The sequence below is a fragment of the Oscarella lobularis genome, chromosome 1 (genome assembly GCF_947507565.1).
Source record: "Oscarella lobularis chromosome 1, ooOscLobu1.1, whole genome shotgun sequence".
Classification (NCBI taxonomy): domain Eukaryota; kingdom Metazoa; phylum Porifera; class Homoscleromorpha; order Homosclerophorida; family Oscarellidae; genus Oscarella; species Oscarella lobularis.
In genome coordinates, this window is record NC_089175.1 from 2,721,767 (window position 1) to 2,737,600 (window position 15,834).

General features: G+C 46.3%; 2 protein-coding genes and 2 long non-coding RNA genes across 6 annotated transcripts; 3 read left to right on the forward strand and 1 right to left on the reverse strand.

Annotated features, from left to right (window-relative positions):
- The first annotated feature begins 15 nt into the window (after positions 1-15).
- Positions 16-1,449, forward strand: LOC136199807 (uncharacterized). The gene is made up of 3 exons (XR_010673182.1): positions 16-200; positions 249-309; positions 1,271-1,449. It is a non-coding gene; the product is annotated as an uncharacterized lncRNA (long non-coding RNA).
- Positions 1,450-1,454: 5 nt separating this feature from the next.
- Positions 1,455-2,473, forward strand: LOC136199808 (uncharacterized). The gene is made up of 3 exons (XR_010673183.1): positions 1,455-1,993; positions 2,052-2,309; positions 2,392-2,473. It is a non-coding gene; the product is annotated as an uncharacterized lncRNA (long non-coding RNA).
- A 2,275-nt stretch (positions 2,474-4,748) lies between these two features.
- Positions 4,749-11,475, forward strand: LOC136199471 (nuclear pore complex protein Nup160-like). The gene is made up of 40 exons (XM_065989666.1): positions 4,749-4,933; positions 4,982-5,195; positions 5,250-5,466; positions 5,522-5,600; positions 5,659-5,773; positions 5,833-5,890; positions 5,943-6,031; positions 6,085-6,159; positions 6,216-6,307; positions 6,359-6,431; positions 6,493-6,561; positions 6,618-6,701; positions 6,759-6,863; positions 6,933-6,998; positions 7,047-7,140; positions 7,191-7,243; positions 7,297-7,385; positions 7,442-7,572; positions 7,627-7,781; positions 7,832-7,962; positions 8,008-8,069; positions 8,128-8,293; positions 8,353-8,419; positions 8,473-8,608; positions 8,662-8,753; positions 8,812-8,907; positions 8,974-9,068; positions 9,248-9,344; positions 9,405-9,510; positions 9,564-9,637; positions 9,690-9,782; positions 9,830-9,884; positions 9,980-10,096; positions 10,158-10,284; positions 10,338-10,367; positions 10,416-10,475; positions 10,529-10,682; positions 10,745-10,843; positions 10,893-10,976; positions 11,191-11,475. The coding sequence occupies exons 1-40, from the start codon at positions 4,758-4,760 to the stop codon at positions 11,239-11,241; spliced, it is 4,026 nt and encodes a 1,341-aa protein (XP_065845738.1). The 5' UTR covers positions 4,749-4,757; the 3' UTR covers positions 11,242-11,475.
- On the reverse strand, positions 11,232-15,459 carry LOC136199472 (contactin-2-like). Of its 3 annotated transcripts, XM_065989668.1 has the most exons (14): positions 15,400-15,459; positions 15,020-15,339; positions 14,354-14,659; positions 14,006-14,302; positions 13,677-13,952; positions 13,362-13,628; positions 13,029-13,313; positions 12,689-12,973; positions 12,353-12,637; positions 12,279-12,299; positions 12,108-12,224; positions 12,014-12,053; positions 11,632-11,962; positions 11,232-11,445 (listed from the first exon to the last, which is right to left on the reverse strand). In XM_065989668.1, the coding sequence occupies exons 2-14, from the start codon at positions 15,102-15,104 to the stop codon at positions 11,407-11,409; spliced, it is 2,634 nt and encodes an 877-aa protein (XP_065845740.1). In that variant the 5' UTR covers positions 15,105-15,339; positions 15,400-15,459; the 3' UTR covers positions 11,232-11,406. The 3 variants fall into 3 exon arrangements, with proteins under 3 accessions (XP_065845740.1, XP_065845739.1, XP_065845741.1); XM_065989667.1 differs by having other exon boundaries at positions 15,020-15,400; XM_065989669.1 differs by lacking the exon at positions 15,400-15,459 and having other exon boundaries at positions 11,734-11,962; positions 15,020-15,399.
- Between the last annotated feature and the right edge of the window lie 375 nt (positions 15,460-15,834).

A 15,834-nucleotide genomic window follows, 5' to 3' on the forward strand; every position in this document is an offset into this window, starting at 1 on the left:
AAAGTGTCGTAACGTTGGCTAGCCATGTGGCGGCAAGTTTTCGCCCGTAGTTCGTCGTACGTCGACAACTGGACGACGCTGACGATCAAAGGCGGCGGCGGAACGTTTGTCGTCGACGAAAATGCTCTCGTCGGCGGCGGAATTCCCTATCGAGACTCGGGATCGCGCAATTCTCTCGTGCAAAACCGTTTCGTCGTTTGGTGAGCGCCAAACAGAAGTCAAACGCGCATCGTAACACGTCGAAACAGGCGCTGCTTGAACGCTCAAGTGATAGAAATCGCCGAATATTCGCTCGACGCCCAACTGAAGGTCTGTGTAACCGAAGGGTCTGTGCACGGTTCGGCCAAATCAATTTTTAATTTTAGTTAATCAATTTCAATTTTATTTTAATTGAATAAAATTAAAACTTAGTAAAATCAAATTGAATAAAATTGAATAAAATTGAATAAAATTGAATAAAATTGAATATAATTAAACAAATTTAAACAAAATTAAATAAAATTGAATAAAATTGCGCCTACCTCTGTTATCACGCGTTGGGAAGGTGTCGTTGCCATGTGACGGCTGTTGCATGCCGCATGCTCAGTGCCTGTACACGGACAAGACTTCGATCAAAAATGCAAAGAGATTTCTCACCGTTTTCAGCAAGAGATAACCGACGTTCGCGGCTTCAGCGAGAAAAGTGTCTGCCGGTTTTGCCTGGATCTTCATAACACGTCCGAGAGGCGCCAATGCCACGAGGCTGCCCTCGCGCCAATGCCACGTTTGCGCAATTTCTTTGCAATCTTTTTTCATCTCAGTCACCAGCTAGTTGGTAGTCTACGATGCCCTTTTACACTTTTCTCGCTGAAGCCGCGAACGTCGGTTATCTCTTGCTGAAAACGGTGAGGAATCTCTCTGTATTTTTGATCGAAGGAAGTCTTGTCCGTCTACAGGCACTGAGCATGCGGCGTGCAACAGCCGTCACATGGCAACGACACCTTCCCGACGCGTGATAACAGAGGTAGGCGCAATTATATTCAATTTTATTCAATTTCATTCAATTATATTCAATTTTATTCAATTTTATTCAATTTTATTCAATTTTATTCAATTTTATTCAATTTTATTCAATTTGATTTTATTAAATTTTAATTTTATTCAATTAAAATAAAATTGAAATTGATTAACTAAAATTAAAAATTGATTTGGCCGAACCGTGCACAGACCCCGAAGCCTTTCACATTTTTTTAGATTTTGTACTTGATCTCCCTTCCAATTGTTGCACAAGACAAGACTCTCCTCGTTCACCGTTCCGTCGCCGTTGCAATAGAGAGAAGTTGGGTCCCCATTGGGAAACTCGCCGGCCGCGTAAACGACCTGCGTAACCGTGCTCACGTTCGCACCGTAGATGTAGTGGAGAGTGACGTCGGGAAAGGCGAGCGACTGCGTCACGTTCGAAACGTTCTTCCAAACCGAGCGAAAAATCGATATCCTTGAAAAACGTCTCGTAATCGTTCGCCGTATAATTCTTCGTCGACGTTATGATGATTGGCTCGCTACTCCAGTCGCGCGGCGTGGGCATGAGCCAGGCGCTCGACGGCGCCGATCGTTGAACGGGACGCATGTCGCGAGCGCTCAGTATCGGTATTTTGAGATTATAGCCGGACGCATAGCCGCGCATCGAGTCCGCCCGCGCCCGCCACGGTCCCGCGATGGGAATGAAGGAAGCGACGTAGAGCAATTTTCACGAGTCGGCGACGACTTAGTTGAGGAAGTAGAGCGTCTGCAGGCAGCCGAGACTGTGAGCGACGAGAGTGACCTTTCGATTGCCGTTCATTTTATACGTGTCTTTGATGAGGAGACGAAGTTGGGTGAAATACTCGGGTCTGTCCACTGGGGAGAAGATTAATTGACGCCGGACGAAAGGGAGTCGACAATCCGGCTCATCTTGCTGATTTTGGCGCAGCCTTGACAAGCGCTGATTCGGCAAGCAGTCTTGGAGGAAATGGACGTGAGTAACAATGTCTTTCCCAAAGCAGAAGTTCCAATTCTTTTGGCTGCACTTCCAGATTCCTCAACGACTGCGACTCACTCTTGAATTGCTAAAGAAAGAGCACGCGATTGTCACTCTACAGACAAAAGCTGGGACGCGAAGTGGAGGAGAAAGTGAACAAAACGAAAGGAAGTATTTACTGCAAGAAAAGCTGAAAATCATAAAAAAGAAGTAGGCCTCAAAGTGACAAAACGGGAGAAATCAAAGTTCCAAGCTATTAGTGTAGAAAGACGACAATGGTGCTGTGGCAGAGAAGTTCAGAGAAAAAGTGAAGGTAAGATTCGAAATTAGTATATTTTTAATTAATTAATTAATACCACTATCTCGTCTGTATATGTCTGCTTGGAAATTCAAAGCAACGAAGATGCGGTTCCACTTTTCTACCAGTCGCCTAAGACGTCACGAAATAAACAGACAAGGGGCCGTTCAGTAAAACCTGATATACAGCTGCAGTAATGCCATTCTAACGTAAATAATTTTTTTAGGCAACTTGTCTGTACAGTACTAACCCTCTTAGAGCCAGGCTTGTGCCGCTGTGCTGTAGAGATGTGGTTGGTCAGGCGGTTGGTCACTGTTTTAGGCTCCCCTGGAGTATTTCCGCTGCCGCTCATCCACCCTAATGGAACCGGCACACGGCTCGCCAGATAGGCGTTCGTTTTTCAAGTAGCGACTTCATATGTCTCTAGAGTAGGCCTACAATGTACCTTGTGGCCGATTCTTTGTTGTCTTCGCTGTCACCACAGGAAAGTAGGGGTCGCCCAGTCCAGCCCAGTTCCCACTCGCGGGAGTGGCGAACCCAGTGAGTGCGTTATCACATTTCTGTGATGACAGCATATGATGACAGCTGATGTCATCCGATGTCATCACAGTGTTAGTGTTCACAACGAGAAAAGATAAGCGCAGAACACGTGACGTCGATCGCTCTTCCGATGGATTATCTTCGTCGCAGCCCGACAGGCTCACCAGCACCGTAAGTATCCTCTCTTCGACATTCATAGTTTGCTCGCTTTGTCGCTCCCGTCGCCACGCGACTCGCTGTCTTTCACGTGTTCGGTTCATCTAAAACTCTACACCCTCCGATTTCCACGCGATAAGAAAAGGGTCCCTCCCCATGCCTCGCTAGCCTCGTCTCAGACCCTTTCTCGCTTTGACCCTTTCTGAGAAAGGGTCTGGGCTGGTACCGCCCTAATGTGGGCGGTACCAGCCTCTAGACCTTGGCCCAGCCAAAAATATTTTGAAGAACGCGTCTTTGAGTACTGATTGGCTAACCCCTATTGTTACCTCACTAGCGGGCGAGCATGCGCAGTGTTTGTCCGCCCTGCTGGCGGCAGAGATTAAGTAGGAGACTACTCCTACTTAATCTCTGCTGGCGGTACCGCGCAGTAGGTCACCTGACCCTTCCTATTAGCCTCGTCATTCTCTAGTTTCCCGGATAAACCGTAACCTTTTGAAAGATACGGTTTATACGGGAGACCAGGAAAAGAAGAGCACTGGCTGGGGGCTACTCCTGGCGACGCGAGGCTACCAATGAACGATCAGTCATTGCGAGGCTGCAGGGTTCGTTATCGCTTTCCGGCAAGTTGCCACAGTTATAGAAAAGGGGCCTAATATGTTCATTTTTTGCATCGTGACGTAAACACCCACGCCTGAAAAGAAAAATCTTCGCCCCCAAGTCTCTACTGTCAAATTCCACTTTTTCATGAACGTAGCCCTGATAGATTTTTTTGATTGCTTGGGTTTCTGTATGGTTCTGTACCATAGAGAAGCCTTAGCCTCGCGTGGCCAGGCCCTTTTCCCTGATCTCCCGGATACTCCGAGAGGGGAAAAGGGCCTGGCCACGCGAGGCTAGAGAAGCCTCAGTTAGCGGACAACTTCTCTATGATTTCTTTATTTTGTTTAGGATCCTGCTGTCCGCTGGCACGGCTTTCTTTTGAACGCGGAAGACGCCGACTTGGTGCAATATCTCACAGACTCCTCCGTGGCCGACTTCATAGAAGCCGCGGAAATCTTCAGCAGCATTGGAATAAAGCTTGAACGAGAACGCGGCACTGTCTCGTTTTCACCCATGGGGTCACATTGTCCCCACGCAGCAGGCCAAGCAGAAATCGGCCATCAAGTGGATATGTGGATAGATTACGACTTCGATTTTTTTTGGTCTGGAACTAATGCATTTTTGGCCATCGACGATTCCGTCATCGTTCCTGACGTATCAGCTGGACCATCTGCTGGACCAGCGAATGACCAGTTGACCACTTTTGCATGTGAGGTCAGCGATAGAAACCCCGTGACACAAGAAAGAATCGACACCTATTATCGCCATGCTGAAGTCCAATACCTTCTGGTCATCAGAATTGGATGGTATGAGAATGGCCGTCCGGCTACTTTGACGTCGCTGAAAGCGGAACTGTATGACGTTCCGAACAGGTCACGAATTGGAAATGTTGACGTTCTTCAATGTACACAAGAAAACCAAGCAGCGATGATTACCTTACCTCGCGCACGCCTTTACCAAGGCGCTCCTATTCCTCCGAATGCAAGGGACTTCACAATCAATCTCTATCGCGTGAAAAGGAGAATCGAGACTGGCATAAGGAACATTTAAGTGTTATTTTTGCTTGTAAGTTTGTCGTGAATACGAATACGAAATTGAGTTAGAAGTGCATATTATATGATCTCACATTCCAAAATTGACTGCCGTAAAGTGTCGTAACGTTGGCTAGCCATGTGGCGGCAAGTTTTCGCCCGTAGTTCGTCGTACGTCGACAACTGGACGACGCTGACGATCAAAGGCGGCGGCGGAACGTTTGTCGTCGACGAAAATGCTCTCGTCGGCGGCGGAATTCCCTATCGAGACTCGGGATCGCGCAATTCTCTCGTGCAAAACCGTTTCGTCGTTTGGTGAGCGCCAAACAGAAGTCAAACGCGCATCGTAACACGTCGAAACAGGCGCTGCTTGAACGCTCAAGTGATAGAAATCGCCGAATATTCGCTCGACGCCCAACTGAAGTCGGCGGGACTCCGAATCGAAATCAAAGACGATGTCGTCCTACCGGGAGGCGTCGTCGTCGCGGAAACGCGCGACGCCGTGCTCCTACTCCTCGCGATGGCCTCGTCGGTGCATCGATTCAAATTTCCGCATCCAACTCGAACGCCAAATGCGGTAAGAAAAAAAATTCTTTTGCCTCTCTTGTTCTCTCACTACGTGTTATGATAGGATCCGACTTTCGCAGGGGGATCGTCTCCCGTTTACTTGTCCGTTTTCTCTTCGGTGGCCAGTCGAACGTACGACTACGTCATGCGAAAGTCTGGCGACGGCGGCGTTTCGCGTCTTTCGGCCTCGTGCTGGGCCATGCAGTCGGGCGAGGCGTGGTTCTCGAGGGGCAGTGCCAATGGAAGTCTTCACGTCGTTCACTTGCCTGTCGTCGTTAGAGGTAGAAACAATCTCGATTAGGGATCCGCAACGTCTATAGAGCTTTCTCTTCGTAGATGAAATCGTTGAGTTTGTATTGAAAGAATCGTCTGTTATACAGCGCATGTGGAATGACATTGTGTCCAGGGCAATCAGGTGGAAAGAAGAGGAGTTTCTCCTTTTTTTTTTAATTTTTAATTAAATTTTGTCTTAGATTTTCCGGATCTTCGAGTGATGCCGTCGTCGACATTCGCTTTCACGTCCTCGGCGGGGATCTTCTCGTCTTTGCTATTTCGCAAGACTTGAAGCTGAGGATTTGGTCTATTCAAGTACGCTCCCAAAACGCAATACTAAGATAGACTTTCCAAAAAAAATGTCTCGCACAAAGGATCGAAATCTGCTGAAAACAATGGATTTCGGGTCTCTCCACGAAACGTCGACTCAAGGTGATCTAAGTGGCACACTTGTGGGGTTTGGCGTAGAACGTTTGAACTTTAGATGCTCAAGCTCGTATTGCTGTCGCTCAAGGGACACGCAATTCAACTCTTTCTCTTGCTGTGAACGTGTCCAGTGAGAGCAAATCCGCTGTAAGTATTGTGGGATCTGCTGTCTTGTATATATGTGAGTGTTCTTCCTTTAGATTTATCTGTGCACTTTTGCGATGGAAAATAAAATAGCTCAGCTCGCCATTTCAAGAGAAGTCTCTATTGATGAAGTATAATAAAATAACTAGCTGATTGAATAAGATGGACGCAAGATCTCTCTTCTCAGGATCCTATCCTGTCCTGGGACTTATCATCGACGCTTCTCGTGACCTTGCAAGGAGGCAATTCGTCGACAGTTCGACGCATTCCCTTCAGAGGGTAGGCGAGGAGATTTTGAAAAGAAGAGCGCGGTGTATTTCCAATTTCTAGTCCTTTGTCAGTCGTCGAATTGCATTCGGGCATACCTGATCAAATAGATGTCGGTTTGACTGAAGACGTTAATGTTAGACAATTTGTTTTTGGCACTGATGGATAGCAGGGGGACATTTTTTGTCTTTTATTAGAAAATCTATCTTGACAGCTTATTCTCTGGGCGACGTTTTTCGAGGGAAACGTTGCTACGAGCTTTACAGGTGAGATTCTCCTTGGAAACGAGTTTTGAAATGTCATTTTTTGGGGGAATTTTCAGCTTTGGCGAGCGTCTCCTGACACTCTTCGCGATTTGACGGACGACTACGTGCGAAATCTCGTCAGCAAGACGCTAGAAGATCACGTAATTAGAGCACTCTTGTTTTGCAATTAAAAATAAAGGGCTATCTATTGCTTGCAGGTCTACGAAAGTGCTGGCGTTCAGGAGATGGAAAGTGATGAATATCGAGATCTACAGATTTCTTCGTGGACGCAATTCTACAGAACATGTCGAGATTACCAGATGGTAGGTTTTCATAAACATATAGTACTATAGAACTCCTTTCTCATATCATATTTGTTTTGTTGGATATAGGAGGAAGATGCATCCGTTGGGATCTTCCGTGACAATTCTACAGGGATGATTTCCATTGTGACGGCAGTACGTCAAACGCCAAGTTGTTGTGTTTTTTTTAACGTGTTTCTTCAGAGTTCGGTTTCTTTCTTGAAGCTCGTTGATGTGCTAGAAAGATGCATGGCATCGCCGTCCAATCCTTCTTTGGAAGTGGCCACGTCTTCTAAGGGTACGTGCGCATCTTACTTGACGATGATACGTAACGTCGCCTACGTGTAGAAATACGCAACATTGAGTTCGTTTTCAAATGCGTCAATTCCTTACTGAGCATTGTACGGAGACATTCCATAGAGAATATCTATCCTCGACGAGTGTTTCTTTTCAGATGTCATCCAGACAGTTGAATTTTGACATTTCGTCTCCGGATCTAACTGTTCGACAGCAGGCTGAAGAAATCGCTTTTGCCATCGCAAGGTAAAACTTGTGCTGGAAACAATATTTTTGGACGTGAAATCTATACTTTGGAATAGTCAACGTAGTGGATTCGATTCTCCCGAAGCGAATCTTCTATCTCGACTGCTCACCGTGCGTTTCGAAACGTCACTTCTTTCTTGCTTGATGGATCTGCTTCAGCCGACGGCCCTAGGCGATGTTTCCGAAGGTTTGTTCTAGTACGCTTCTCTCCTTCGTATTCACCACGTTTCTCCTTTTTTAGACTCTTCTCTTCAGTTGGCTTGCAGTCACCTTTATTCCAGTCCGCTAGGCTTAGTCGTTCTGTCAGGATCGTTCGCTCAATTGTCGTCAGCTCGTCAAGATTTTTCTCTCGGCTTGCTCGTCTATTGCACGCTCCTGCTGAATTTTTCCAGTGAAGTGAGCGAGCCCTTTTTTTACTTATGCGTTGGACATTTTTTTCGCCGTAGATTGGCCTGGGATTGGGCACCGTTTTCTTCCTTCGATCGGAAGCGATACCTCGTCTCGAGTACCTCGCAACCGGATATGCGACTTTGTCGTGGATGGCCAATCAGAAGCCGATGCAGTCGGCCGACTCCCTGTAAGCGAACACCTGTGTATTATAGAAGAAAGATCATTTCTTTAGTGATGGTCATGTGAGGCGATTGTCCGCGCTCAATCTCTCGAGTGTCAGTACAGCAGTACAAGGTTCTCTTTCCCTCACTCCTAGTTACTCTAAGACTTATTTCTTTTTAAAAAAAATTAGACGATTGTTTGTCAATGCTTGAAGTCTACCTGTCGAACTCCGGCGGCCAACGCTTTCATTCTGACTTGGCATCTGACAGTGCTTGGGGTCCTGCCTTGCACAGCGTTCCATGTCAGTATTGGACGTTTGGCCTCCCGGCGGCATTTCAAACGCTAACGAATCATATGTTAGAGAGAAGCGTTTCTCTCTAGTACAGTACCTAGGCAATTGAATCGTGTCTTCTAGTTGGCCTGAAAGGCAAGTTTTCTTCGGCGAATTTCTCTTGGCTAATGGCCAGTACGCGCACCTAGAGGTAGGTAGACTCGAAAGACTGAGACGTATTTGTTTCTGAGACATTCGACGTAGAAATTCGTGTCATTTTGCCGTCAGATGAAAAGCCCGTGTCCAGGCACTTTGCTCTTTCTGGAAAGCCAGTGTCTGATACAGTTTAGGAATTATCGGGAAGCGTATAGCTGCGTGATAAAGGCTGCCAACTCCCTAGGTACGTAAAATATAAGGCACGCATTCAAAGTCTCTCATTTTGTAAGAGTACAGACGAGCCTTTTTTTAAACGGACTCTCGGACTCTCGGAAGACGACGAAGACGACGTAGATGAATATCATCTACGAGTTCAATATTATTTGAAAGTAGAAAAGCGTATTAGAAATATTTGGTTTTTCTCTTCAGTCACACTTTCTTCTGCAGGCTCTTCAAATATTTGAAGAGATACCTGCTTCCAACCTAATCGTTGACCTCGCATCGAAAGTCATTTCGGAATTGAACGTCGACGATCCTAACGCGGTAGAGAAAAGAAAACGAAGGGTCTCGCTCGCAAATTCAGTTATATTGTCTCCCCCCAAAAAACAGGCAATATTCTGGTCTTCAAAATTTAAGCACCTTCTCAAGGAGGAAGACATTGATAGAGCGTACGCCGCACTCGTGAGCAATCCCGACTTAAAAAGGTCCGCTAAATGTGTTATGGGCTCTTGGGGGGGATCCTTTTAGACGTAATGAGATAAGCGTACATACAGTTTAAACCCACGTAAACGAGAGGGGGTTTAGTCGTACAAAACGCTTTCAAAATGGATGTTTATTGTCTTTGTGACAGATAGTTCCTAATGCGATTTGATCTTCTTTTTAGACGAAAAGACTACTTGAGACATTTCGTGATGGTTCTATGTGAGAAAGGATTGAAAAAGGAACTCTGTTCGTTTCCTTACGTCGGACTATTAGACCAGGTGACGATGATAATCCTGCCCCTTTTTCTTCAACGGTTCCGCATGACTCTTCACCTAAAGGTGTCCAAGGTTCTCGTATCAAGAGCGAGAGGAGCGGATTTGGCTCTGAACAACTTTTACGACATTCTCTACTCGTTTCACACGCTGAAGGGAAACTTTCGGCAGGGTATATACATAAGGAATATCATTATCATTATTATTATTTTATCGTCATGCCAGCTGCTTTTTTCATGTGCGAATGCGCCTCTCGTTTGGCACTCGAGTGTCCTGGCATCGACTCGTTGCAAAAACAGGTACACTTTCCTATTTCTATAGAAACGACTCGTTACGGTTTTTTTTTCGAAGGCTGAATGTTACCTGGCTGCTTTGAATAGCCTTCGACTTGTCAACAAGAAGCACGCGTGGATTGTTCGTCCGTCTCAGTGGGAAGGAATTGCCGTAAGTGCACAACTAACAAAGGCAATGTGTATCGACGCTGTGTGTAGCTGAAACGGTATCAAAGGCGAAGTAAAAGAAAACGAGGTCAAGACCCTCTCGATGGTGAGAATACTCTCCGAGCTCGTTCCGTGTAGCAATTTGTTTATAACTTATATTTGGCGTCACATTTGTATAATTAAATTTCTGATATTTTTCAGATGGAGATCAGACTCGAGTCAAAGTCCTGAGCGTTCATCAACTCGCCTTGGAGTACACGTTGATCTTGAGCAATCTTCAGTTGCTCGAGTGCTGTCCAGATTCCATTGATCCGAATGGTTGAATTTCTCCTCTCTGTTGACTCTGTCTCACGCATTGAAACGATAAATCTTTTTTTAGCTCCGTGTCTCTCGCCGGACGAAACGTTTTCCGTTCTGATTCAAAAGGGCTGCTTTGACGTGTCACTCAAGCTGGCGAGGTCTTTTCACTTGCCTCGAAAGCCAATATTCGAAGCTCTCGCAATGAGGTTAGCTAGCCGCGTGGAAGACGAACAAACGAACGAGCATCCGTTTCTTGCAGATGTGCCCAAAAATCAACAGAAACGTCAACGTAAAAAAATTTGATCTTTTTTGCGCTTTCTTTTATTTTCATTTTCAGTGCTGACTGGGCATGGCTTTCGTATAATGAGACCAGCAAGAAGCTTACTAAAGTTGGAAGGTACTGCTTTAAAAATTAGATTGATTTTAGTGTCTCGAAAGAAACGTTTTTAGCTTTTCGGAGCAAGCGTGGCTGTTTCTTCGCGAGTACGAGAAAATAGCCAAGAGCTGTGGCCACAACGTTCTCTCGATCTTCTATCCGTCTGTGACGAATATTCTCTTGAGCTTAGGCAGTGATCTTCCCGAGTGGTTCGTCCAGTCGTACACGGTGCGCCTATTGTAGCGAACGAAAGAGAGACGCGTGAAGTTGAAAATTGAATTTTTTTTCAGGAGTTCTTTCCCTCCCAATTGATTCACATCTATCTTCAATACGGAATGGCTGACGACGCCTTGAAAGTGACTCGAGCTTGCCTACACACTGAAAACGACGTGAGGAAGAAAAAGCGTCATTGTGAAAAACGACATTTGTTCTGATCAGATTGACGTCGAGGATGATGGTGGTCGTCGAATTTGGACGCCAATCACGGCGGTGGACAACCTTCTACCTATCTTTGAAGACATGGTGAGTAAAAGAATTGTCAGGTAAAACGAGTATGTCCCGGCCAATGCACCTGGTCCCAAAAAAATTGGAATCGTGATGTGGGAACGCAGGAAGATAGTTTCTAAAATTTTAGTCTAGTCTCCCTGCGTTTCCCTAGCACGGCGAAAAGATTTTTTATACGCTGTGTATAGCGTAATAGACGTCTAATGTAATTAAATTTTCGTTAATTTTATAGAGTGACGTTCTGTCTAAGCGATGGGTGGACTGTGCACAAGATGACAGCTGAGACAAACTATTGTCTTGTAAAACAACAACAACAAAAAACGTACGCGAACTCAGTTCTTAAAAGTGTAACAGCATAAATGGAAAAAAAACCAAAACCTTATCTATAACAACACTGAAAACGAACAAAAAACGTTTCGAATGAGCTAAAAGAGGGAGGCTAACTAAGCTACACGAACGAACCAGTGTTTCCGCCGTCGACGACGTCCTAGAGAAAAGAAACAGATATTTAGGTATTTACACCATACACGTCGAAGAGGCGTTCGTTCAATTGACGGAAAGGAGAGGAGAGTGGGAAGGGAGAAAAAAAGAGAGAAGGTTAGTCGCTACTTTCTATCTAAACCCTCTCTCCGTGCATCTCTCTCTTTTCTCTCCCAGACTCTACAATCCTCACGGGTGAATCGATTGGCGGTTTGCAGGTGCTGTCCAGACTCTCGGAAGTGAACGACATTCGCGCGGGATAGGGCGGCGGCAGCGAAGTAGTGGGGGAGCCGACCTTTTCGTGGTAAGGTGGGGCTGCCTTTCCGGGGTAGGGAGGCGCGGGACGATTGGGAGACTGGGCGAGAGTGGACGATCTCTTCGATCCGATTGTCGCGTATTGGCCGTTGGGTTCTTCGGGTGGAACCGCTTGTTCTTGAAGAAACTTTCTTCGCTGCTGGATGATGTCCGGACCGGCCTCGGCGTAGAGCTCGCCTTCGTCGTTCCCTCCGGCGCGCACGTGAAACCTAAACGTCATTTCTTATCAAGTTGCCGTTCTTGTCTCCTTTCCAACTCACGGTTTGATGTTCGGCTCGTCTTTAGTGACAACATACGATCCTAGAATCAGTATTATTAGCCGAGTGGGCTTCGCTTCGTTTTGCTCATTCATACCTCGTTTTCTGCAGTGAACGCATGCTAGAATCAGAACCAGAAAGATGAGAATGCCCGCAGGAACGAACACGGCAATGTACGGAAACCAAATCAACTCCGTAACAGGAACTTGCGACTCTGCAAGTTAAAACCGATTCATTTTATTGACCACTTGCAAAAAAGCCTTCGAACCTGGTATTTCCTTTGTTACATCTACAAAAAAACGATTAGATACACGGACTTTTGAATGTAGCTGTTACGCTTACTGTAGACCTCCACTGAAAACAAGACATCGAGTTTGTTTAGTGAGTTTTCAATGAAGCAATAGTAGTCTCCACCGTCGGCATTCATAACGTTTGCAAATGTCAACGTGCTATCAACTCTAAAGCCGTCCCTAGTCTCTTCAACATTCTCTTTGATCGGAGGAGTATCAACGCCCTTTCTCCACTCAATTGTAGGAAGAGGCTCTCCTATGGCACTGCAGACTAACACATTGCTGGTCTCCTCTTGAAAACGCTTCTTGCTGTTATTTCCAACAAATGCAGCATGCGCTAGAGAAAGGACATTAAATCTCAAGTAATGTGCTATGTTCAATTTTGTACCGTCAACGGTCACATTGGAGCATCCTGTGGCTGTGTTGGTATTGGCATCATACGCATTTGTCAGCGTGCAGCAATATTCTCCTCTATCACTCAACTGAACGTCAGCTATATTCAGATCTCCGGAAGACAGAGAGTATTTTGCGCTTGACAGATCAATAGCGGCTTTATTTAGCGTCCAAGCTGCACTGTTAAGAGCCGGAGAGGCCACGTGCGGACAAGAAACAACGCCTGCCTTCTGGTAGTAGATAGTTTGGGATGATGGCATTTCGTTGATAAAAATTTCAACTGCAGTTTTAAGAGAAATGTTGCATTGAAATTGTTATCGCACTTGGTACATTACCTTGAATGTTGATGGTGGAATCTGCCGTCACATTTCCGCGTAAATTCTTTGCCAGGCAAGATATTGTGTGTACTCCAGCGAGAAAGGGATCGTCAAACGCGTAGGTGAGTACTGACGTCGTTCTTAGTCCTGAAACAGTGACTGCAATACCATCAGTTTTCTTCACTTTATCAATAGACCACATAATTTCTGGTGCCGGATCACCATAAGATACGCACGTGTGCGTTGACTGGCCAGGATCGGCCTTGACTGTATCCTTAGGGTTGATGGTAACATTGGGCATGGCTAAAGAATTCACCTTATACAAAAAAGAGAAAAATTGGAAAGACTGACTTGTGGGGCGAATGATGACTCGAGTTGTTTTGTGATCTTCCCCAACTTTATTATTTGCAAAGCATTGATACATTCCCGCATGGTCAGCTGCCACAGCCGAGTCTACTGTGTACGTGACAGTGCCTGTAGCTTCCGTCAATTTGGCGGCGTTTTGATACCACACAACGTTGACATCTGGCTTTCCGCTAGCTGTACATTCCAAGCTGAACGGATGGCCAATGTATCCAACTGTTACACTTGAAATTTCAGTAGAAATAGTTGGTGGAACTGTGTAAAAACAATAAACAATCTTGACTAAATGTGAACTGTCTTTACCGTTAATTGTGAGAGTAGGTTGTCGAGTAGCCGTTGCCACACCATCGTGGATAATCTGACACGTGTACAGGCCTTCGACCGCGTTAGATATCGTAGTTGTTGACCTTCCTCGCATTGAAAAGGAGGGTGACGGACCATCTCCAGGAAAACCCCATGAATATTGTGTAATGGCTTTGTTTGTGATTGCAGATGCTTCAAAAAAACCCTCCTGCCCTTTCGTGATTGTCAGGTCCGTTGGCTGCACAGTTATTTCAAAATCTGGAGCTTCAGCTTTGGCTGCAAACGACACGACCCTGCTACAAAAGCAATAATCAATACCGGTTACTTACGCCTGACAATCAGCGTGGCAGTAGTACTGCTCAGCTGGTACGTAATGTGGTAGTTGGTGATTTGACAATAATACGTTGACTCGTTCAGGTTCACTTGCACAGGGTTAATGTACAGATTGCCCGACGGAGATAGAGCATACGGAGATGATGATGTAACAAGCTGCACGCCGTTTTCAAACCAGATGACAACAGGTACAGGCACCGCATCGGCTGGCACAGTACACGGTATGAGGACTTGGTTGTCAACGTATCCCGTAATCGTTCCGGACGGCTCGATCCAATTAGCAGTGTCAAAATCTAGAGACGAAAATGAACGTACGTGCGTACTAGCCACTATTGGTCGCCTACTGGCGTAAGTTAGCACCGCCGAACTGCTCAGCACTTTCCCGATTGGATTCTCGGCGATGCATTGATAGCGATTGCCGTCTTTCGTCGCTTGAATGCCCGCCTGAATCGAGGTCAAGAGAAGCGATCCGTCCGCTTGAATCGCTTGTGAGGGCACGATATCGCCGAAACTTCGCTTCCACTGACGATTCGAAGAAGGAGTCGTGTCATGTAGCGTTTTGCACGTCAGTTGGACGCTCCACTGCGTCCCGTCGCTGTGCGTCGTGAAAACGGTCTGGCTCTTCGGCGGGTCGGAAATCGACGGCGGTGCTGTATCCAAAAACAAAAAGAATCTCAAAGCCTACCCTTCGAGTTGTCACGACGACAAACAAAGGATCAGTCAAACTACACTATAGCTCTCTAAGCCACTGATTGCATATGTGGCGAGATCCTCCGCGCCCTAATGCCACGGAAGTCACGAATAGGGCCAACGGGACAAAGAACGCGCAGTATTCCCCGCGAATCCGTCGTGCGGAACTACGAAGCCGCGCAAGCGAGACGCGAAAAAACGGCAAGGTTCCCTTTTATCGTCTTCGCGACTATGGAATGTTTCTCCGAAAGCGAAGGGCGGCACGCGATGCGTGGACTGATAACGCGGTTTCACGACAGCGAACTGCGGCTAAATCGTACCTGACTGAGCGGTTGCCGTCCGAAAGCGAGTCACGCCCGTCGTCGACAAGAGGACGACGTACGCCAGCTTTAGTAGTGGCGACATTGTTTGCAGCGTCTGTCTCCAATCGCTAGGGTGGCCGGGCCCGCCTACTTGAATTCTCGCGCGTCGCGAAAAAAGGAACTTCGATGGTTTTCTCGTCACAACGCCTATGTCGTCGCGCGAGACGGGAAGCAGCCGTTGGAAGGAGGGAAAGATTCGAAAGGGAAGCACGATCGTTTGTTTATGTAAAGATTTACGTCGACCAACCGGACTCCTTCTCTTGCCTAATTGACTCCGCCTATCATTCCAAGACAAAGACGTAGAGAGACGAAGAGTATGGCTCTGCGAGAGCTCTCACTTTTGTCCGGGGGGGAGTGCGAAGGCAAGAAAGCGTGATCTCTGCGAACGCCGAAACCAGCCTACGCATGCTTTATAGATTGCATGAGAACCTTGCTTTTGAAGTGTCTGATGGTTTTGTTTGTTTTGGCACAGCTCGAGGAACTGGAGGACAATACTAATCAAGTTCTGACCATTTTCAGTCGCATCCGAGCGATCGCGACTCGGCCTGACCCCACGTGGCCGTGTACTGTACGGCCCTGCAACAAATCTTCCATGAAAAAATGCGAATACGGTGCATAAAGTGATAAAATAATTATCAAACTGTTGTACAGTATACAGGTCACTAGGAAAAATTGCTCAGGGCTATGACGTCACGATATACATAAATAAAATTTCGCGCCAAGGTGGCCAATGCATAAAAAGTACTATCAGCAAGGTGACGTTCTAAAGAAAG

What these genes read in the sequence shown, in the direction of transcription:
- LOC136199471 (XM_065989666.1), top strand. Translation starts at nt 4,758, where the DNA reads ATGTGGCGGCAAGTTTTCGCCCGTAGTTCGTCGTACGTCGACAACTGG. An exon ending in TGAGGATTTGGTCTATTCAA is followed by an intron (nt 5,774 to 5,832) that starts GTACGCTCCCAA and finishes TCTCGCACAAAG; the next exon opens with GATCGAAATCTGCTGAAAAC. An exon ending in TACCTATCTTTGAAGACATG is followed by an intron (nt 10,977 to 11,190) that starts GTGAGTAAAAGA and finishes TTAATTTTATAG; the next exon opens with AGTGACGTTCTGTCTAAGCG.
- LOC136199472 (XM_065989668.1), bottom strand. Translation starts at nt 15,104, where the DNA reads ATGTCGCCACTACTAAAGCTGGCGTACGTCGTCCTCTTGTCGACGACG. An exon ending in TTCCACCATCAACATTCAAG is followed by an intron (nt 12,974 to 13,028) that starts GTAATGTACCAA and finishes TTAAAACTGCAG; the next exon opens with TTGAAATTTTTATCAACGAA. An exon ending in CTCCAATGTGACCGTTGACG is followed by an intron (nt 12,638 to 12,688) that starts GTACAAAATTGA and finishes TCCTTTCTCTAG; the next exon opens with CGCATGCTGCATTTGTTGGA.